This window comes from Centropristis striata, chromosome 3 (genome assembly GCF_030273125.1).
Source record: "Centropristis striata isolate RG_2023a ecotype Rhode Island chromosome 3, C.striata_1.0, whole genome shotgun sequence".
In the NCBI taxonomy this organism is placed as follows: domain Eukaryota; kingdom Metazoa; phylum Chordata; class Actinopteri; order Perciformes; family Serranidae; genus Centropristis; species Centropristis striata.
The window spans coordinates 16,401,554-16,424,750 of record NC_081519.1 but is presented as its reverse complement, the minus strand read 5'-3'; the positions used below and the strand labels follow the sequence as shown (position 1 = coordinate 16,424,750).

Genomic DNA, 23,197 nt, shown 5'->3' with positions numbered 1-23,197 from the left:
GACTTCATTCTGGCCACCTCAGCTCTACTTCTTTCTTGTTTTTGGACAGAACCCAACCTCAACCTCAAACAGAACCCATAGCTGCTTAATTCAGTTTGCACTGTTCCAACGTATCGGAAAAATCTAAATTAAATAATTTGTGTTTGTGTGTTAAGGAGGGAAGCCTTTCTTTACTCGGAACCGGTCCGAGCTGAAGGGGACTTTCATCAACACCAAGCTGAAAAAGAGTCGTCGGGGGTTCGGCTTCACTGTTGTAGGAGGCGACGAGCCAGATGAGTTCCTGCAAATTAAAAGCCTGGTCCTGGATGGACCTGCTGCCCTTGATGGCAAAATGGAGACAGGTTGGTGCACAAAGGAATACTGCTTTTGAAAATTGCTTTAGTTTGGTTTTCTGATTGCTGATTGAGTTTATGATGGGGAGCTAAAATGTTGTGCTAAATAAAAATTCTTGGAATTCTTTACAAACAAAATAAACTTCTGCCCCTTCTCCACCTCTAAGGTGATGTGATCGTGAGCGTCAATGACACATGTGTACTAGGCTACACCCACGCCCAAGTTGTGAAGATCTTCCAGTCCATCCCAATTGGCTCCATGGTCAACTTGGAGCTGTGCCGTGGCTACCCGCTGCCCTTCGACCCAGATGACCCCAACACTAGCTTGGTTACCTCAGTGGCCATTCTTGACAACAAAGAGCCCATCATTGTCAACGGTCAGGAAGCCCCCAGCTACGAATCGCCGTCCAGCCATGGCAGTCAGAACAACAACAACGGCTCGATCAACGGAGGAGCGCCGCTCAACGGCCTCCCTCGACCCCACAGCCCTTCGGCAGAGGTGGCTTCCGATACCTCTTCGCAGCACGGCTACCCCAGCGACGTGGTCACCCTGGCCTCATCCATCGCAACACAACCAGAGCTCATCACTGTACACATGGAGAAGGGAGACAAGGGCTTTGGCTTCACTATTGCCGACAGTCCCGGAGGTGGAGGACAGAGAGTGAAGCAGATCGTGGACTACCCGCGCTGCCGTGGCCTCAAGGAGGGCGACATCATCGTGGAGGTGAACAAGAGAAACGTGCAGAGTATGTCTCACAACCAGGTGGTCGACCTGCTCAGCAAGTGTCCCAAAGGCAGCGAGGTCACCATGCTGGTGCAAAGAGGTGAGTGGAGGCTTATCACTCCTTACACATGCTTATTGTCTCAGTGAATTTGTTGTCGCTTTTGTAACTGATGAGAGCAGATGGAGATGAGGAAGATGGAGGGAACAGGTGTCAAGCTCTACGGCGGTTTCTGATTTATGTGCCCATATGTTGACGTATTGCAAAACAAAACAAACCTTTCCCATGAATCTGCTTGGTGCTGTTGACAAAAAATAATAGGCTTCTGCCTTACAGGCTTTGCCAGCTCACAGAGAGCTCTTTTATTGACACACATATTTATTTATTCATGTAAATAGAGGGTAGAAGCAAAGGAGAGATTTGCAAAGAAGGCAAGATAGAGGAATAATTATGATATGGAAGGAGAAAAGGAGCCACGGAGAAAGTTGAAATAAGCATTTGAGGATGGGGCTGAAAGGGAAGTGGGAAGAGAGAGTGAGGTGTTCACACTGAAGAGCATTGACAGTCAGAACATTATAGCTGTCTTGAAATGGAAAAGAGGCAGATAAGAAGGGTAAACACGTGAGAGAGAGGTTTAGTTGGTGTTTCTGATCAAGGAGTCTAAATATTCTCCCTCTGTTTTTTTACTTCCACACAGCTGTGGCCAGAGTTGTCTGGTTGTCTCTCTGTGCCATTCTCTTGAATGTGATATCTCAGAAATGCCTGAAGGGAATTTCTTTAAATTTGGGACAAATGTCCACTTTGACTCAAGCATGACATTATTCAGTTTTGGAGGTCAAATGTCAAGGTCACTGTTCCGTAACGTTTGTTTCATTTTCGTGAACGTGATATCTCAGGAATGCCTTGAGGGATTTTCTTCAAATTTAGCAGAAAAGTCTACTTTGACTCAAGGATGAACTGATTCGATAATCAGTAAATGAAATACAGTAATTATGATAAAAGTTCATACATATGTCAAATAGAATAAAATAATTAACTAAATTTATTTATTTTATATACAAAGGATCCACTGTTAACTTTACTGTGACATGATAGTAAAATGCTTGACTGGCTTTAATTTTTACACCATAACTCAGGACTAGAAGGGAAGACTAATCTTGGGTGCCCACCATGAAACTTCATGAAGTAGTTCTTTGCAGCAGTCATATGTAAAGCACTGTCTACTGTCATGGTTTCACATGAGTCTGGAAAGACATGGATGTAAACTGCAACTCGGCTGGTTGGCTGAGGCACACAACAGCAAAGCATGGCAGCAATTCAAGTTTCACTCTGTCTCACACTCAGCTTCTCTTTCCAGGTTCTTTTTCACTCGCCTTTGTTTTTGTCTGCTGTGTCTGTTGGTTAACAAACATGTCTAGTTTATTTCAGGCTTTTAGTGTATTCCCATGTCAAATCTAGTCGATTTAAAGATGCCACCAATTGTGCTTGCGTGCAAGCCGGAGAGCCACCCATCTGGCTATCCGGCTTCGTATAAGCTGAAGTAATTTTAGCGTTAACATGTATTTTCAGTGTTAGCTGGTCAATGTCAATGCTGCGAAAACAGTGCACCTGCATGCCAATGCTTCTATTCAGCATGTACCGCCTTTTGTCGTGGTTTCTGATTGAAAATCACTGTCGCACAGAAGCACTAAATGGAAACAAAGCAACTGTGAATGGAGGATAAAACTGAAATGATTGAATTTTGGTATTTTCCCCTCAATCCCCCTCAGACTTGCAGACCCCCAGAGCTCTAAACGCACTGTGTGATACAAGTAATTGGACTATTTTCTCTGTCAGATTGTCCATAGCTTGCTTTGGGGCTTATTAATTCAAGTAACTAAAAGGTTTTTGTGTGTGTGTGTGTAGTTTATCTCCTCTGTAGGGTTAAGTGCTCAGAACTGTCAAGGGAAATTGGCCAGATGAATGGCGGCCAAGTCACATTGTAGTCTCACATTGAGTCTCTGTCTTTCTCTCTAGATTCGTGACTCCATCTCAATTTGTATCTCCATCTCTTTCTCCATGTTGTCACACTCACTCTTTGTCTTGCTTCTTGACACACGCCCACACTCCAAACACACACACACTCAACTGTTCCACTCCCCCTCACTGGCTTTCGCTAATGAGTAGTATTTCCTCATCCTGCTAGTGTACACAAGCACATGAAGTGATATAGTCTCATCATGGGCCGGGTTTTAATGGGCTGTCAATAAAACAGAAGGCAGTTTAGCTGGACTTGTGTAAACACAGTGACGAGCTTTGATAGCCACAGACAGACGGACATGACACTGATAGAGAGAATGGCCCTGAGCTAAGAGACAAAGGTATGGATGATAATGCATCTGGTGCATTTGAAATGAACCAGCATTACTGAATTACTTTTATGATTGATTTGTTCCTACTCAGGGACGTGCACATGATTATAGAGGGGCAGGGGCTCAAAGTCAGAAAAGGGCAGCATGTGTGCGCGCCCCCAATTTTTCTTTTTTTTTTTACACAATATGGAAATGAATGTTAAATTTAAAAATACAGATGGTATTATTATGATGATAATATAATATTTCAAACACAGGTAACCTACAGTGTATATCCCCAGAATGCTGAAATTACAATATTATTATTATTATTATTATTATTAGCTATTTTTATCATTATTATTTTGTTAGCCCGCACAGTAATAGCAAAGTCACAATAAACTTTATATCTAGACTAGAATAGCAGGTTTCAGAACTGTGGCATGATAAACAGCCCACACTATAGGGGTTGTAAGAACCACAAAACCAAAAACACCTCATTTTAATCCAGAAGAGTATAGGAAAATAGTCTCCACCAGACCTTCCTCTACAGAAAAAAGTAGGACAACAACTTGGTGCAGACCTGTTGATCTACCTATTTTGTGATGTTAAAACTTCAGACCAGTAGTGAGGGAAATATGATCCGCCGTAAACACGGTGCATTTTATTTTTTTTATTTATTTGAAAAAATCAAAAAAGAAGGTGTATTTTGTACACAATTTCCTGCGCCGTGCTCCGACGTCCAGTAAAAATAGAGCTGTGATACAACAGAGCTGCAGCCGATGGAAGCTGACACATTGACTAAAATGGGGCGTTTTTCTGAAATATGACCCATATTTAAGCGAATAAGTGGAGGGTGACTAGTTAGACCATAACTCACAGGTTCAAGTTGCTCCACTGTCACGTCTCCTCAGTTATCCAGGGGGCAGCGGCTTCTCTCCCTCTCACTTACTCGCCCGCTCTCACTCTGTCTCTCTCTCTCGAGCGGGCGATGCAACAGACAGAGAAGCGGCAGGCTCAACACACACAACAACCCCGCATTACAAGAAAATGGGTACGGTAAAATACCGTAGAGTTTTTGTAGCGCCGTTTTTTTTACATCCCTATTTATTCATGTTATTTAAAAAACAAAAACAAAACAAAAAAAACACTCAGAGGGCACTTTTTAATACGAGGCAAAAAGGGCAGGGGCTCAAGCACCCCTAGGGCCCTATGTGTGCACGTGCCTGTTCCTAATTAGGGTTTAGTACAACGGATGTCAGTCAGCACAGAAACACAGGAAACTATTGTGATAGTGTAATTACAGTATAGTGTGGGTCCTTGTGGTACTTCACGCAGGTTAATAATAGAACAAGTCCGCTCACTTTACTTCTCCCATTTGCATATTTAAGTAGCAAGTGCTGGCCACTGTATGTTTTACAAAGAATTTTGTAATGAAGAGCCTAATGGCACCAGCATCAAAACACAGGCAGTTATTACTGAGTCAAATTACAAATTGAACTAGTGCAGTAGCAACTGTGAGGTCAACCACTGGTAGACAACCACTTTGAAGCCCTGAGTTTATCTTGGTTTCATGCTGTATTGAAGAAGACTCAAGAACATAAACTCATTTGGAAAATGTTTTCTGCGGTAATATATCAAGTGAGGTTTTTTTTTAATAGAACTTTATACTACATAATCTGACTTCTTTTTACAACCAATAGAGTCGCCCCTGCTGGACATTAGAAATAATGCGGGTTTAAGGCTCTTCCACATTGGCTTCAATTTTCAGACCCAGAGGTTGCTGCTTAGTACCAATTGAAAAAAATCAAAGTCCAGAAACCTGCCATTGATTCCTTGGTCTGATACACTCTCTTTATTTATTTACTATTTCTATTATCAGACACCGGAGGCAAAGCTCTTGTGCAGCTTCTTGGGTTTGTGCAACATTTGTTTTGCTTCATTTGTTGAACGAACAAAAGGCTCTTGTAGACCAGGGCTCTATCACACTGATACTGGTATTGAACAATTTTGAATAGCATGGATGTTAAATTTGTGCATGTGACAAAATTCAATTTGTTGTAGATATCAACAACCAAAATGACACTGATCTCGGGCTGCACGTAGTGATTATTTCCGTCACTGCTTATTTTTCATCAATCAATTCCTCGCTTTGTCTATACAATAATGTCAGAAAAAAAATAAAACATTCCCATCGCAGTTTCCCAGAATTAGTAAAGTTGTGTTGAAATGGTGGTTTCTTTTTTTGTTGTTTTTTTAATCAACCAAAATATCTTTTCAAATTATGTAACACAAACACAAAGCAGCAAATTGTCACATTTTTCACATTGGGGGAAGCTGGCAGCAGAGATAGACTAACTAAACATGATCATCAAAGTTATTAAGGATCAATTTACTCACAATGGACATCTTGATTAATTAATTAATGTACTCAATGTTTTAGTAATATTTACATAGATCAGATACAGTGTTTAGTCTATATGCAAAAACACCATTTAGCTAGGCCATATGTGCCAATGATAAATTCAGACAATAAAGGACTTAAAGAAGATCAGATACCTTTGCTGCATCAAAGCTCTATTGACATACACCCTGTGTGCATCTATTTGTTTTTCTTCCTCCCACACATTTCCTGTCCTTCAGATTTCTCCACGTTGAATGATGAATCTATTTCATACATGTCTGATATATTCACACAGCAGCACTCATGAGAACATAAACCAAGGGTCTTCTACATACTGTACAGTGCCTTAATTACTCTCCCGCTCTTACTCTCCGCGCCCCGGCTCGCTCCACCAGTAGCAGCAAGGCACACTGGCCTCTAATTGGGGTCCTGATGTCAGCTTTGCTTATCATACACATACATCTTTTTCTCGCCTGTGCTCTCTTTTACTCTCACTCTCCTTCCATCTATCAAGAATGTCTTCGTCTCTGAGCAAACACTGCACGGGCATGTACGTACACACACAATCTCATCCATACTCTGTGTCAGTCTCGCACACGAAGAGTCGTGCAGTCAATTATGGATTCGAGGCAGAACGAGCCTGGTACAGGCTTAATTGGTGGAGAGCCACCCCACCTCCAAACCCCCACCCCCCTTTTCTGTTTCCACTCCCCCCACTGTTGGTATGTAGATTCACACCCGCTCGCCCACAATAAAATGGGGATCCAATCCCTGCAGACCAGCGCACCAAGATACACACTCGTTAAGGCGGCCATGATACCCTTTCTTGCCACGTATGAGCGTGTACGTGAGTCAGATGGTGTGAAATTGTGAGCACGTGTTTCTTTTTGCTACAGCAGTGACAGTGAACTGAACATTGGGGTCGGGGGGAGAACCTGCAATTCATGGATCTCAGTGTGAAAATCTCATTTGAGGGTTTTAGCTTTCATCTTTGTGTGAGAGAGTCACGATAGCTTCAACTGATCTTTTTTTGACCCTTTTTGGTCCAGTTAACATCCACAGACGAAGACTCGATGTCGTAACACATTTGTTTTTCCTCTTACATGTGTATGCTGTTACATTGAAGCTATTTTAACTTTAAATTAGAGTGCCTTGGGGTTTTCTTTTGATTTTTAGCTAAATGTGTCGACATCCAAACAGCACTTCAAACAAATTCAATTTGAGTCCAGGAAACGATCCTCCCCCAAACATTTATTGAGCTATGAATGATCTTTTATTTGCCCGTTTTGTTTTTATTAATACATACAGAGGAAAACCCAGCCACAGGTCAGAATGTCAGGTTGTGACAGTGTTTCATAGGTGATGCACACAGGACACAGAGGTTTCATTTTGTACTGAGATATACTGCCTATTAGCATACGGATATGATTTATTACTTCAATCAGCTCTGTGTTTCGTGAAACATTGTTCTTTCATTTGTCTAATTACACTGCTCTAATGTGCTCATTTTCCCCTGCCTGTCTTCTCCTGCCCTCACTGATGCGCTGACATAATTCATTTTGGCCCCTGATGTCTTGCTGTAGCACAGACGCTAATTTCCTCTCCCCTGTTCCCTTTAAAAAGGTGGAAATGTTACAGGGTCTGTCGGGATGCATACACCTGCTGCAAAGGCTTTTGTCAGTGAAAACCTGTTTGCGTGTCAGATTTCGGAAACACTGCCTCTCAATAGCCCAGCAGCTCATGTCATTAGTCAGCTGTAGAAAAATGAAGCCCATTTGTCTCAGCATGGATGCAGAGTCTCATTCTCTGTTTTTTTTTATTTTTATAAACCCGTTTGTAAGGCCTGACAGGTGCTGCAATGAATGCAAAGGTAAATTGTGATGGTTCCAGCGACTGCTTGTAGCCATGTAATGGAAATGGAGGGAAAGACAGATACAGTGGGTGAAGCAGAGAGGACTGTGGATGGAAAAACGTCAGAGGATCAGAGAGATGATGAAAGAGCAGCACAGAAGCCCCCATGATGCTCTGCTCCCTCTCTCTTTCCCCCTACGTCACGACTCATCAATCAACGGTGACACATTAGTCCCTGCTGGGCAATCAGGCCTCGCACTCCTCTCAGAAAGAGAGATGGACCTTTCTCTCCTCCCACATAGCCAGCAGTCGGACAAATTGCAGGCTGAGGGACTAACACAGGCGAGAGGTGTTAAACTATTTTGCAAATGTCAGTGTATTTGATGAACCCCCCCTCACTGCACGGTTACTTATCCTTATCTCCTTTGAGTAAATGGGAATCTAAATACCCAAACAAATGTCAGAGACCTCCGATTATCTGCATGGTTACTTGGAAAAACACTGAAGCGCATTCATCCACAAAGAATCCATACTGTTAAAGCACAAGAGGGTGTGTTTCCTCTTGTTTACTTTTGTTCGCAATTCCTCTCATTGCCTTTAACTGCAGTTTGAAAGAGATTTATTGTACCCTTGAAGACAGACAGTGGGTCGAAATGTGTGGTTTCCTTTGTTTTTTTCATGCCTGCATAGCTTAAAGAGGGTAAAAGCACCAAGTAGATCACTGCCAAACTAGATAGCTCTTACTGGTGTAATGTTGGGCCAGTGAGCAGCTTGTAAATGCTCCTGTCAAAAAGCACTCCACGGACCGGTGTTCTTTAAGGACACACGGTGATAGGCACACAATTACGTGAACTTACATAACCTACAGAAACAAGCTCACAGTTTACCGGCATACACATTCGTGAGGCCCATATAATGTCTACAGTCTTGTATACACCCATTAGAAAGAGATAAACGTCGATGATGGGTCCCTGCACAGACCAAAGCAGGGAATCAATTCACTGTATGGGCAGGAAGCGGCGTATTTTTGCCCACTTCGCATTAAAAATTCTGCTGACTGCACGTTCCAATGGCACCATAACGAACAGCATTGCAGTCCTCAAAAGCAATGATGGGGGGAGCAGCCTGCCCGTTAGGTGCCCACGATTCACCTCTGCTTGCTGGAGGCTTGTGCCCGTGAATCACTGCTTGTTGCACAGGGACGAGGTGAGCCTCTCTCTCTCTCTCTCCCTCAACCCCCAGCAATCTCCCATGTCTTCACACCTCCATTGCTATTGGGCGAGTTATAAATCCCCACTATTGCACCATCCTTTGTTTCTATGACAATGCTCTGCAGATAATCTGCGCTGGGGTCTCCTCTGGATGGATGTGTGCATTTGTGGGAGGAGGGGATTTCACCTCTGGTTTTGAAAAGCCATGGAAGGCTCAATACTGGGAAGAAGTCTCCTAGGTATCATTTTTATATATATAAAAAAAAGCTCCATGGCCTTCCTTGCAACAGAATACATAATGCTCCATCATTTTTTTTTCTCTGTGCATGCATCCTCTCCCTGGTCATCTTTGCAGCCTATTTGGTATGCTCCTCTGTCACATTTAATTTCACAGTTTACATACACACAAACATAGAGGAGGCTAAATAAAGCTGTACTCTGCAGGGCTGTCACATCCTGGCTGCTGATGTACACAGCTGATGTGAGCCTTTCACTCCTTGGAGACCGTCTGTCAGTTCCCCACGGTCACCAGGCACTGTCGCCACGGTGACAGATGGACCTGCCTGTTGGAAGCCATCACTCCTTGCCGAGATCTACCAACACACACACGCATACATGCACTGTGGACAACATAATCTGCTTAATAATGGCTTCCGTTTAGTGACTGCTGTGCTGCCAGATTTTTGCAACAGTTCCTATCTGCTGATGGGAACCGTGCAGTTGAGGGTACAATACCTGAACCCGGTTCAATCGAATGCTATTAATGCAACACTGGATCTGAATGTTGTTAAACAATTAAATCAGTGTTATCAGCGGTTATCAGACCGATAGGTATGGGTTATTAGGAGCCTGTGACACCTCGTAGTAGGTTCAGAAGGTTGTTGTCAGTCTGTTAAATTGGCTGCTATAAATACCTTTGTTGTTAGGCGCCGACCTCTAGTGGCCATTGTAATTATTATAGAAGATAAGGAGCAATTGATGTAGTATTAGACGTGACAGCATCAATACAAGTGGGAAGGTTGGTTGGTGAATGGGTCCTTAAAAGCAGGACTTGGACCCAGAAGACCAGGGTTCCCAACTCGCATCAAACGTAAAGTGTGAAAAGTCACATTATGATTTATTCATGCATGGTGCCATTTTCACATTATTTTACATTATGTTAATTATATTTTTACATTATGTTTACATTAATTTCAGAAAGATATGGTATTAAATCAAACATGATTTTTTTTTTTTTATTAAACTTAGTTGTGGTGTGTTGTTTTGGGGTTTTTTTGCCTAAACCCAACCATGTAGTTTCTCTTTTTGTGAATCTAACTGTTTTTTAGTTTCTATTTTTCTTTTTTCTAGTCTTTCCTAACCTTAATTGCATTGTTTTGGCTCCATTACCGCACCTCACTGTTAAATGGGGTGATAATGACCTTCTGCACATATAGTAGGTAGAGTAGGCACCCTTAAAAATGTTCAGGAATGCCAATCCAAAGGTGATCTTTTTTAAATAAAACCTATCCTATGGTGTGTGTTTGTTTGTTTTTGTCTAAACCTAACCATTTAGTTTGTAGTAGTTTATTTTTCCTAAACTTAACTACATTGCTTTGGCTCCATTACTGTACATGGCTGTTTAATGGGGTGATAACATCCTTCTGCACGTATAGTAGGTGGAGTAATCCCCTTGTAACCCATATGTATGAGGCTGATAACAACTGATAACGGCCATTTGATTAGCTCACAACATTTGAAACAGGTTAACTAAAGCTCTTTTGAGAGCAGTATTTGTTGAATTCATCCTTCAAGTGCACAAATCTATGACTTTGTGTGCCAATGCTTCCTCCGCACCTTATTTCCAGCTTTTGCAAAAGAGTCCACCGTGCATCGTCTTCATGCACTCAAACTGTTGGAACTTAACCAGCTGTGGGACTGTCACAGAAAAAACAACTTGTGCTCGCATGGAGTTTTTCCTCTGGCAGTGAAACAAGATGACTATTATTCTGTCTAATAAAATAAAAAAATGTTTTACCGCACTCCTAATATATTGGATACTTAATAATTTTTACTTCATTGGAATTCACAATAATCAGTTGATGTATCATTATTCATAAAAACACATATCATACAAATTTAGTGCCCCGTAGGTTGAGCAGTCCTTCATTATTCACTATTAAGAATGCATTTTCTGCCACAAATTTTGAGTAAGCAGAATAAAACGAGCTAAGGGGGCCACATATCAGTTCTCGTCCATTATTTGAGAGCTGGAGGCGCGCAGGATTTAGTCGGCGCTCTCTCACTCAGGCTGTCAGTGTGCAGGCCAGTCGAGATCGCCCACCTGTCCAAAACCCCTCTTTTCCTCTGCTCTTGTTTGTAATTAGTACTGGAGGTTAGCCCAAACACCCACAATACCTTTTGATCTGGGAGCTTCAAACACACTGTGGTGCTTCACACTCGCGCACACAGAAAAAAAGCCTTTAGAACTGCTCCTGACTACCAATGCAGTGTTGACCTATGCACAGTTTTGCTTTATTTGTGGAAGAGCATCAAGTCCTTGCAGTTTTTTTTAGCTATATACCTTTGAATTAACATCATGGTGGACTATCAAAAAGTACAGTGTAATGCGAAGTCCTGAATTGACCTGTTTCTTGTCCGTTTCATGTATCGGTGTGTCCGATCGAAAAGCTGTGAGAGCAAGCGTGCTGAGAGGCATTGACAGACAGCGCCAGCCGATCAGCTGTAGTGGATGGATGAAGAATAATCAAACAAACTGACACTTTGAGTGACAGCATGCTTAGCCCAAAGAGAATACCTCGGGATTGACAGTGCGCATCTGCATCCGCGTCTGATTTAGTGGATTGCTGTGCGCTCCTGAATGAATCATTCCTATTGATTGAAAAAAAAGGGAGGTGAAAAGGGGAGATAAGGGGAAGGATGAGGGGGGAGGGAGAGGAAGGAGAGAAGACAAAAAAGCTGCAGACGCAACACAGTTGGAGCTGTCAGTTGTGAATGAACCCAGATGTCTGAGAGATAAAGAAGACGAGCGCGTGTGTGTATATGTGTGTGTGTGTGTTTGTGTGTGAGAGATCTTATCCTCTCTGTTTCCCTAAAGGATTGACACACAAATGTGGCCCATTTTCTCAGATCAGACACCGCAGAGTCTCACTCGTGCTTTACATGTGTTACACACCCACTATTGTATGTGGGAGGTGTGTGTGCGGTTCACTCATTGTTGATTTTGAATATTATACAGGTAAATAAATATACACCATGAGGTTTTTCTTTTTGTTTCATGCATTTATTCTGCCGTGCTCATTTCCATAACTTCACACAACTGTTTATATCATGCAGAGTCGAGGGAGGGAGGGACTGAGGGAGGGGGAGAGGGCAGTGATGTGCTTAAGGAGCACATTTCCCTGGCTTGATCTAGGCTGTGTTAGCATTTTTAGTCGTCCGTCAGTCTTTCTCTGTGTGCGATAATGATATTTCTGCGATGATATTTCTGGTCACTACTCACTCAAGCAGAAACCCGTCTGTCATACCTTTAAGCACCCTTCGATTTCTGCGAGCGCGGCACAAAGCCGCCTGATATCCGTGTGTTGTGTGTGTGTTTGTGTGTGTGTGTGTGTGTGTGTGTGTGTGTGTGTGTGTGTGTGTGCAGCTGTGTGGATGTTTACCAGCATGTGGGGGTGGGAGGGAGACCGAGATGGAGGGGAGAGGAAAAGAGGAAGCAGGAGGGAGGGTTGGTGATGATGCTGAAGGAGGAAAAGGGAGGGAGGACAGTGTGCAGTGAGGTGAGAGAGAGAGAGAGAGAGGGAAAAAAAGGAAAAGGCAGCAGGAAAGGGAGAGACGGGGAGGACGCTGCAACTGCCTATAGATGCTGGAGCCTTCGACAGCGGAGCGCGGCGCTCAGCGGACACAGGAAGATGGTCTCAGTAAGAGGGGAACTGACGGTTGCCTATAATTTAATGTTCAGTATCTTGGACTCCTTCTCCATGGGTAATGCTACGGCCAGGAACTCCAGAGCACAGCTCGCTCTTCTCCTCTCTACTCCTCTCTTATTTTATTTTCTGGCTTAGTTGCTCTCCAGGATTCTGTCCTTTCCTCTTAACTCTCACTTTCCCTCCCTCAGACACACACTCGCTCACATGCGTGCGCGCGCCGTCGGGTAGCCAGGGCTCCAGCGAGCGCTGGGTGAGCCCTCGGGGCTGGCCCCAGTCTTCCGCTGCACCAGTCAAGCCAAGCGCTGGCCGCGGCAGTGATGCAGATAGATCGCGCTGCCTGGCCCCACCTCCCCTCCCTTCCTCCTCAAAACGCCAGCCGCAGATGGGCGAGCAAAGGAACCAAGCAGGGAAAGAGAGGAAAAGAGGGAGAAGGAGACGAGGGCTAGATGAGCACTGTTGACATTGTTTTGGAGTCTGCGTTATCAGTTTTTTTATTCTTTATCTTTGCATTCCCCTTTTTCTTGAACGTGGATGATATATTAAAACTACATTGGTAACCTTCCTTTTTTTTCTTTTTCCCATTTCTGTCTGGCTTCACAGGGGTGGCACCTGCAAAGAAGAGCCCAAAACTGGTAAGTTTTTATTCTTTATGTTTCTCCTCTCACATCCATCCCTCACTCTTCTGTCCTCCATCTCCATGGTGAATCCGTCAGAGGAATATCTGGCTCACTCCTCTCCCACCTCATCTCTAACTCTCGTCCGTAAGGTGTAACTTATGCTGATGTTGTGGGTCTGTTTGTAGACATGGGATGCTGTGCTTTGCGGGGGTGGATCCCTGTAGCTTCTCATCAGCCCCTCCACCCGCCCACCCCTCTCTCTCTCTCCCTCCACTCTGGCGGGGGCTGGGACGAGGGGGCTTTGATGCACAGCGTGAGCTGGGTTGCTAACACGCTGATGATCGCATCGCGCAGGGTGCTAAGCTTGCAGTGTGAGAGCTGAATATAGGATCACAGCTGAGAGTCGGCCTCATCCTGTGATATCTACTGCATTAATGGAGGGACCCTATTGACTGTGTCTGACTCAACGTGTCAATTTTTTTGTTTTGCAGGATGGTTTGGAGCTGGCTCCTCCATACAGAGATTACACTAGGAGGGTATGTGATGTTGTTTAGCTGCGGTGAAAGTTTATTGGGGGAATGAGGTGTGTTGGTGTTGGTGCTGGGAATGTAATGCATTAGATGATAATGGTGATGGTGTAGCATACTTATAGCAGCTAATAGCGATGATAAGTTGAGGATGATTATAGCGTTAATGCATGATGTTTCAACGTAATGTTTAGTTGTGTTAGGCTGCAAGAAAACACACTGAAGGTAATTGCTGTGATGCATCAAGGCACTGAATCTAAGTGTGGCCTGCTGGTGGCAAAGCAGGTCTGAGCTGAGTCTAAAGGAAGCAGCAAGGATTTGTTTTCATTGCCACAGCTCCCCCTCCCTCCCTCCCCCCCGCCTTCCCATCTTCTGTCTCCTTAATAAGTTATTGGAGCAGCAGAAACCAATGTATTAGACCAGTCCCGGAGCACAGAGGGAGAGCACAATGACTGCAGAAGGTCAAATCTAATAGATCCATCAAGAACAAGAGATTTGTTTTCATTTGGGAGGGGAATAGGGTTTGGAGTTTGTGTACATTAAACAGAGACAGAAATACACGGAAATGCTGCCATTTTGTTTGATGGAATGATCGGGACCAAAAAATAATTTTTCGGTCAGGGGGAAGCATCAGCACCAAACAAGGCTTAAATTTGTGACTAATTATGTGAATCCATTGATTTTTTTCCCTTCACCACACAACCCAGCGAGCTTACACTCACAACTCCGGTTGAGTAAAGCATTCCAGCTCGTATCCACGGCTCTGACTTAATATTTGCTAAAGCGTCAAGCTTCTTTTATGTCTAACAAGGGTTATGAATATAAACATGAATTGCAGAGGTGTATGAGGCTGATTCACGGAGTAATGAGTCTGAATTTATTGAAGACATGGCTGCACTTTGAAGGCCAAACACTTTGATATTTGAGAACAGATGAGCCGCTTTTGCCTCCGCCCCTCCGTGGTGTATTTTTGTCCACCACATCAGAAGTACTGTGAGGTCACATGATGTGAAGAGACTCAACTGCTGTCATTTTCTCTTATTGTCTTATAAATATCTCCCTTATTTTTTCTCTCATGCGCCATCCGTAACCCTTTCCCTTCTGTTGGTTTCTGTTTGAAACCTGCAGAGTTAGGGTGAAGACAAGCCTGCAAAGAAAGATACTGTGACGAGGGTCATGGAAGGGATGTTTACTTGTACTCGCAGCGTACTTGAGCTCAGGATTGTATGCGCTCCGCTCCGTTCAAGCAGCGATCCCTTCAAATCCTCCAGCAGGTGCTTAAGTGCCCATGTTATTGAGGGGCCAGTGGCAATTTATGAGGAGTTTTACATTTCTGGCTTCACCAGTAAAATCCTCCCCTTCGTTTCAAACCCCACAAGTGCTTTATTCACTGTGAATATCTCTCCATATGCAGCAGGGGATGCAGTTCCTTGTTAATACATTCCACTCTGTTAAACGTAAAGAATAGTCAACGTAGCCTCGTAAGTTGAACTACAGTTGTTTTTCCCAAAGCTTGAATGAATGACTTTATCATGAGAAACCATTAAGGTCTTTTTTTCTCTCCCTTTGTATACTAAAAGTTCTGCTCTCTTTTACCCCAAGGAACAGCAAAGTTCTTGACTTTTTGTTCTCTAATCCCCCAAAAAAATGTTTTTAACATTCATCCATCAGATTATTCCTTTACAAACCACGACCCCACTTCTGACCATGCAACAACCTTTTGTCAGCGCCCACTTCAGCCTCCATGTATTGTCACAGCTGACTTTTAATCAACACATGATATTAATCTGCTTCTCCCACACAGCAGTTGTCGAGAAAGGACAGTCAGAACAGCTCCCAGCATAGTGTTTCCAGCCACCGGAGCACCCACACAGACTCGCCCGTGCACCCGTCCCTGGCGCCCCCTCTCAGCGAGAGCATCGCTCCCCCGCCCCCCTCTCAACCCCTGCCAGGCCTGCCACCCCAGGACTCCCCAGCAGACGGGACCATCCAAAGAAAACCGGACCCCTTTAAGATCTGGGCCCAGTCCAGGAGCATGTATGAAAGTAGGCGTAAGTATATATTTTTGGTGGCGGTTTGGATGAGGGGCTGCATGGGGCTGTTGGCTCAGTGGAGACCCTTGGTGTGTTCAAATGGTACTGCACATTTTGGAGCAAGATTTGGGATAAGAGATAAGCCTTGTGCATGTAAGTAACTGGTTTACATTCACTCAATCCATATTCAAGTAAAAGGGTCGGAATGGGAACATTAAATCTAACATTAAAGGTGTGGTGTGTGGGATTTCGGGGAGAAATGGAATATAATACTCACCACTATCCATGTTTTTTATTAGTGTATCACAAAAGAGTAGTTTGATGCTTATTCGCTGTGTTGAGAAAATCGATCCCACTCAAATATTTGTGCGCTAAATATAAAGCTAGAGCAGATTAGCTTATTTTAGCTTAATTTGGCTCATACAGAAAGCCGAGGCTAACAATCAGCCTAGCTTTGTTTGTTTTTTTCATGTATGTTTGTTGCAAATTAAACAAATGACATATAGTGTGTTATGCATCCAAATTCTGCTTTAAAGCTAGTAGGCAGATTATCTTTACTTTAAACAGATCCAGACTAGCTGTTTCTAATGTCTCCAGTCTTTGCGCGATGCTATGCTAATCGCTAATCTGTAAAAGCAGGCTTTATTGTTGGATTTATTCACTTTCAGATGGCCCTTGAACTGACAAAAGCTTCTGTCAGAAAAAGTTCAAACCAAATCAAAGCTTAAAAGGGATATCTCTTTTAACATTTCACCAAAAACAGACCGTTTTTGACTAGATTGTGTAAAAAATACAATTCATAGCTTCTCACCGACAATGTGGAGCTATGAATGACTTCACCAAGACTAACAGTCGTAAAAAAAATGTAGCAAAACTTTAACTGTTTGCACAGAACAGAGAGTAGAGGACAAGAGAAAAATGTATAAATTCACGCTCACCCATAAAGTTGGAATATTTTTGTTTTCAGACTCAATCCTCTGTTAATTGTGTTTTCATTTTCATTGTGATATGTTTGGAAGAGATTTATTAATTAAGTTAAGTTAGCCATATACACTATATCTGTCAAGAATATATCACATCATCACAATCATTTCATGGAAAGAGGTCAAAACATATGTTATTACAACTTTATGGGTAACCGTGTGAATTCCATTTTATTCAAAATTTTGTGAAATATTAATCACTGAAATTGAACTTGTGCTTTTTTATATTTTATGGCATTCTACGTGTATAACACAGAACACATTTTTGAGTTCTGCCAATTTCTAGCCATGGTGGTGCTGTTTCCATAGAGGTGCAGGTCTTATATATTGCATTGAAAAACAAGGACACAGTGACAGTAAGATGTGACAGGAGGAAAAGACGCATTGCTTGGGTTGAGAGGGTAAATATTAAACATGCAAACATGAGAGTGATGTCAATCTTCTCATCTAACTTGCAGCAAAAAGAAAGTGAATATTTTTAGTTCCCGAAATGTTAAGTTATTCCTTTCGAAACCACAAGGTTAGCATTGTTTTCCAGCCGTTGGAAGCACGAGTCTCCCACATGTTCTCAGTCCAGCCGTTTAAAAGCTACTACTGTAGCTGCCACTGTGGTCCTATTGTCAGCACTGCCACCATTGACACACTTTTACACTAGACTGCCCTCACAAGACACACGGGCGTATAATTAGCGGCAGTAGTGGATGTCAGTGGATTGCATATCCCCCTCCTCCTTGTCGTGCCTCGCCAAAGTGCAGGGATAGCTCCAATTAAAAAGAATAACCCTCAGATCCACTGTCAAGTCAAGAAAAAAAAACAGAAGAGGAAGAGAAAAAACAGGAGTCTGTAAGGGCTGAGAAACCCTAACATCTAATCACTTTCCCAGGCACCACTTGTCAAGGATTTTCATTATTTAGATGCCTATGAAGAAGAATGTGAAGAGAAGGGCTGAGCGTGGGCTAGTAGTGCAGACGCCAGTTGGTAAGCTGCCGTAAAGGGCTGAGAGGACAATAGTGTTTGATTCAAAAAGGAAATAGTGACGGAGAGTGGAAGAAACCAACACTAAAGGGGGAGATTATGTCTACACACCTGTCCTAAGGTGATGGAGTCTCAACAGGGGTTTTCTAAATTGCCCGAGCTGGTTTGCTCAGTGCAAATGGGACGACTGCAAAGAAAGCACAAAGGATAATGAAGAGGAAAGTGACAGAAACATAGAAATGGGATGTGAAAGAGAAATGTGAGGATAAGAGAAAGGTCAAGCTTTGGGAGATCAAGGGATTCTAAAGGTATAGAAGAGTGGAGGGAGGCGCCAGAATGACAGGGAGGACAGCTGACCTGGAGCAGCAGGTGTAAATCCTTCGCTTCCTCACGCCGCATTGAGCTCTCATCCCAAAATCCTGCTGTGTGCACCCCATAGGGCTCAGGCCGCGGCTATGGCAGAGCTATTTCTCTACGCAACTTTCGCTGTAATGAAAAGTTCTGCTGAGATCAAGGTCCTTAAACACACCATGTGGTGAACGATTTCCATTTGCAGAAGAAGAAAAAAAATCCCCAAACTCTCACAGCATTGCTCTGAAAAATCGGGGCCAGAGAGGATAGGAAACTCACCCTGCCTTCATTTGGATTATTGTCTGGTCTTTACATGTTCCCAGTTTAATTTCCTCACTGTTTGACCCATCCCTACCAGTTATTTGCAGTCCTAGCTTACAGCTCTGCACAGTTCCGTGCATCTTTGTAAAATATTGATCGATTCACGCCCAGTTAGCCTCACTGCGGGGATCGCTTAATCGACTGGAGCAGGGTATGACTGTGCAGTTGACCCCTCCGAGTGCAGGTGCAGATTGCAACGGTTACCCTCTGACTCGTCCTCTCCCAGCTCCTCCACAGTTACATTGCGATAGATTGGAAGAGATAGCTGCATTCCGCAGGGATTTTAACTGTTGACTGGAGGAACAGATTGGGAGCAGGCTGTTTGCGCCTTCTGCCACCCTGCCGCCTCTTAGTGGCTTTAGTGGCCTTGGCAGCGGTGGCCTGTGTCGGAGCGAAAGGAAATCTCCCCGGGAGTTTGCTCAGAGGTGCATTTTTTTGTCAACACAGCTGCGACCATACAAATACATGCACATAACATGAATATGTGAATAAGCATGCACACACTCAAAGTAAAAAAAAAAGCTCCATGTGTACGCCAGGATGAGGCCACACACATGCACAGTGGCTCCGTGTCTCCGCTGGCGCCCACTAAGCCCCCCTGAGGCTCTCCCCCATCTCCACTGCTACATGAACCATGAGCTGTCATACGCTGCAGTGCAATGCCTCTTTTAAAGCAGAGCACCTTTCTAGTGACACACACACATATTTCTTCTCCTGGGGGATAGAGTGGACTGTGAACTCACCATGCTCAATAATTTATTGCGTATTCCGGCATGTATTAGCACCTCTGTCGAGCGGGAAGTACTCGCCAGCATATGGACGAGTAGAAATAGAGTCGCATGTCACACATCACTTTGTAAAAGAAATGGTGGAATAGTAACGTCCAGGCTGAAAATGATATTTAAAAAAGCTAAAAGAAAACTTTGCTATTTCAAACTTCTGAGTGGAAATTCAGATCATGTCTAATTATGGGACCAATGAATGTGGGTGCTCTGAATGGTTTTGGCAGCCTGTCTTGCTTTTGATAGTTTATTTAAGCTCCATACCTGTGCTCTTTACCCAAAATAGATCCTTTTTTATCTTTTGATGGATCAGTTGTTTGTTCTTTTCCCAAAGCCTCCAGACAGATTGTTTGTGCAAAGTGCTATCTTAGTGACAAAGCTTGGAACAGTTGGGAGGATGAATATTTGCATGTTGACTTAAGGAGGCGGGTGGTTTGATGCATCCATTTTGGCCAAACCACTATCTGTTGCCCTCTTTTTGACAAAGCTAAGGCATGACATTTTGACTGCATAGGGTAATATAGAGAGCAAACTAAATCATTTTGTAGGCTAACCCGGAAGTAGCATCACCATGGGGTCTATTGAGAATTCTCCAATGGAATTTTCTGCATTGGATCATTGTAGAAACAAGCTCTGTGGCAAACACACGCTTCTGATGCTTAAGTGATGCTTTTGTTCAGCAGGATAATCTTCACAAATGAACACCACTTTTATTATGTTTGAAGCGTTAATGCAGCCGACAGAAGTAAAAACCTAAGGTTATGCTATAGCGAATGACACCACCAATTTACAATCTACAAGAGTTTACATGATGCACGTTTTTTTCATTCAGTCGCCACAGATTTTTTATAAAAAATGCAGTCCACAAAATTACCATGAAAGGATCCATCTAGTGTTGCTTTGAAGATGATGTAAAGGAAGTTAAATGCATCATCATTATTGTGATTTACTGATAATCCCGCCTACAGTTAGAGGGAACAAAAATAGAGAAAAACAACTGTAGAGTGAGTGGAGTCAAGTTGAACCATACAAGTGAAATGAAGCATAAATGTCTTAACGGCAGGCTAGTGCTGAGCTCTTCTTCTACTGGTGCAGGGCACAGGAAGTCCCCTGGGCAGGCTGTTGGTTTTAATGCAGAAAAGTTAACGGTGCGCTGTTGATTTTACAGTTCCAGACTTCCAAGAGCAGGACATTTTCCTGTGGAGGAAGGACACAGGGTTCGGCTTCAGGATCCTCGGAGGCAATGAGCCAGGAGAGCCAGTGAGTCTTTTTCCATCTCTCATAGCTGATTCTCCATAGTTTGCTTTTCTATTTCCTCAATTTTCACTATATTTGTGTGAAATGTCCAAACTACTACTGACATGATCCAGTAACCTGCATGATGAAATGGATGCTGTAGTCCCAGCACTAGTCTAAGCAGCATCTATAGGGTTTTTTCACCACATCTGTTTTTCTAGTTATCTGCCTCGCTCCTCCATCAGCTTCATATCAGTGATTCCTGCAACACAATTTCTCTTTGATCCGGCCAGTGTAAAAAGAAAACCTCCTATCTCACACTCACAATACTTTTTCCTCCCTTTCTTAAAGAGGCAACATTGTTTGTTCTTGTTCACTGGCCTGCACTGCTTTTTTTGAAGGAAAAAGAAATAATGATTGATTTTGTAGCTGTGGTGCCTATTGTAGCAGGCGAGGAAGAAGAGTAAAGATGTAATAGGGCACTTTGAATTGTACTGCATGCCAATTCTGTGCCTGCTGTGAAAGCTGGGACATCTTTGAATTCTGAATTGTGTTTATCCTACATAATGTGATTACATTTTAAAAATCAATTTCATAGAGCTTTTGACAGTATTTGCCTTTCCTTCTGTGTATGATCTAGATTTGTGCTCAGTCTCTCCCAAGTTTCCTCCTTCAACGTTTGTTTGTGTTCCAGATCTACATCGGCCACATAGTGAAGTATGGCGCGGCAGACGAGGACGGACGTTTGCGGTCCGGCGATGAACTGATATGTGTGGACGGTACAGCAGTGGTTGGCAAGTCTCACCAACTGGTGGTGCAACTGATGCAGCAGGCTGCCAAACAGGGCCACGTCAACCTCACTGTGAGACGCAAAACCAACTACGCAGGTGAGAAGGAAGAGAGAGGACAGACTGAAATACAACTGAAATAGGATTTTACTATTTTATTAATGAGCTCTTCCAGGTATTTAAATGAAAAACAATCTTTTTTTTTAATACAAACAATAAATAAAACATCTATTTTGTAAAATCAAAATGGAGATAAAATAAAAGGTTGATCAAACGGCGGACTTTCACCAAAGAAAATCTAAATTAAACCATTTTTAACTAAAGTTACATTGTTTTGTTTTTTCCCATAACTTGCGGTAGTCATGTGACCCTTGTAACTAATTCACTTTCAGCATTTAGGTACATTTATTTACTATTTAAACTGTAAACTGTACCGAAATTTTTTGCTCTAAACCTAGGTCAGTGGTTAACTCCACCGAAGCTGCAGCCTTTTTTACAACTGAATCGATGCAGTTGGATTGATCACCGATAAATCGATCTATATTGATGTATCATTACACCTCAAGTCACAGCTGTACTACATATAGGTAGAAAGTGCTGCTACATTGCTTATACAGTCATTCCCCGGCTGCAATGATGGTGCAGAGATGCCAAGAGCTCAGATGTGGCAGATCTGGAAACAGTGACCAATCAAAGAAGCCTGGGGGGCCTTAAAGGGACAGACATGGAAGAGGGAGGGATGTTTCAGGATGTTTCAGAAAGCGGGTGACTACAGGTATATTCAGACAGTATGAGAAAAATATATGTTTATTGAACTTTATAGCACCTTAATATGTTGTAGTAGAAGAGAAAAGTATAAATCTGAAAATTAGCATAATATGTCCCCTTTAATGAATCGATTTTTGCAAACAAAATCCTCTTAAGAAACACTCTGTTCCTCACATCACCAAGGGCTCCATTTATTTTTATCGCAGTCCCATCAGGGGCTCAGGGAGCTGCTTGCTATGTGCAGAGGTTGCCTTCCTCTGTAACACTCTGGGTGTTGGAAGCGCTCGGCCGTTACCGTGAGCAGAGCGTCACCGCCCATCACTGCCATTCCACCGCTCCATTCAGCTCCACCCAGCTCGTCAGCAAGCGATAAAGAAAGAAAGGCCCATAAATATGATGGAGAGGCTGGTCAACCTTCGGCCCAATGACAGCGGACAGACATTAGTGCATTGCTGCTCCCCCGTCTGGCTCAGATCGTCCAGAATACGAGGCGCCTTCCGTGAGCAGCTGTACAGGAAATGAAATGTGGAATGAAATGTCCAGATACAACGGGCCGCGTCTTTAGTTCATCTTTTGTTCAAAACAGATCACAGGAGAGATTGTTGGAGAGGCTCTTCTCCCCAAGCTGTCTTGCCAGCTTGTCTTTTATCATATCAATATAAACTAGCCGTGTTAGGAGAGAAAGCTGTCTGTGTTTATTTTACAATCTTTTTAAGATTTCAGATTGTACGGACAATCTAACATTTTGCTGTGTTGTCATATCTTGCTTTATTATGCACCGGTATCTTGCTCTGCTCTTACTTTTTCTGTTCTATTATCTCCTGAACCTCTTATGTAACACTGTCTGGCCTCATACTTACCTGTTTGTCTTCATTCTGTTTGTGTCATGTCCTCAATCTTTTCTGTCTCACCTCCCTTTTCCGCAATTTGTTACTTTTTATTCCCTTTATAAATCTCTCTCCTCTCATGCCCTCCACACTATTGCCTCCCACCTTTCACTTTATATGTGCATCTTTCTCACCGTATCCTCCTCTTCC

At 43.1% G+C, this 23,197-nt stretch overlaps 1 protein-coding gene across 3 annotated transcripts in view; it reads left to right on the top strand.

The window, feature by feature from the left end:
- Positions 1–23,197, top strand: part of magi1b (membrane associated guanylate kinase, WW and PDZ domain containing 1b) — a 173,304-nt gene that overhangs the window by 133,707 nt on the left and 16,400 nt on the right. For 2 of the 3 annotated variants that reach the window (XM_059328549.1, XM_059328547.1), the window contains exons 11-17: positions 156–341; positions 500–1,156; positions 13,380–13,411; positions 13,888–13,932; positions 15,731–15,974; positions 20,537–20,628; positions 21,299–21,491. In XM_059328549.1, the coding sequence (XP_059184532.1) occupies positions 156–341; positions 500–1,156; positions 13,380–13,411; positions 13,888–13,932; positions 15,731–15,974; positions 20,537–20,628; positions 21,299–21,491 (1,449 nt within the window). Of the gene's footprint in view, positions 1–155; positions 342–499; positions 1,157–13,379; positions 13,412–13,887; positions 13,933–15,727; positions 15,975–20,536; positions 20,629–21,298; positions 21,492–23,197 lie in introns of all 3 variants that reach the window. The other variant, XM_059328550.1, reaches the window with a different exon arrangement.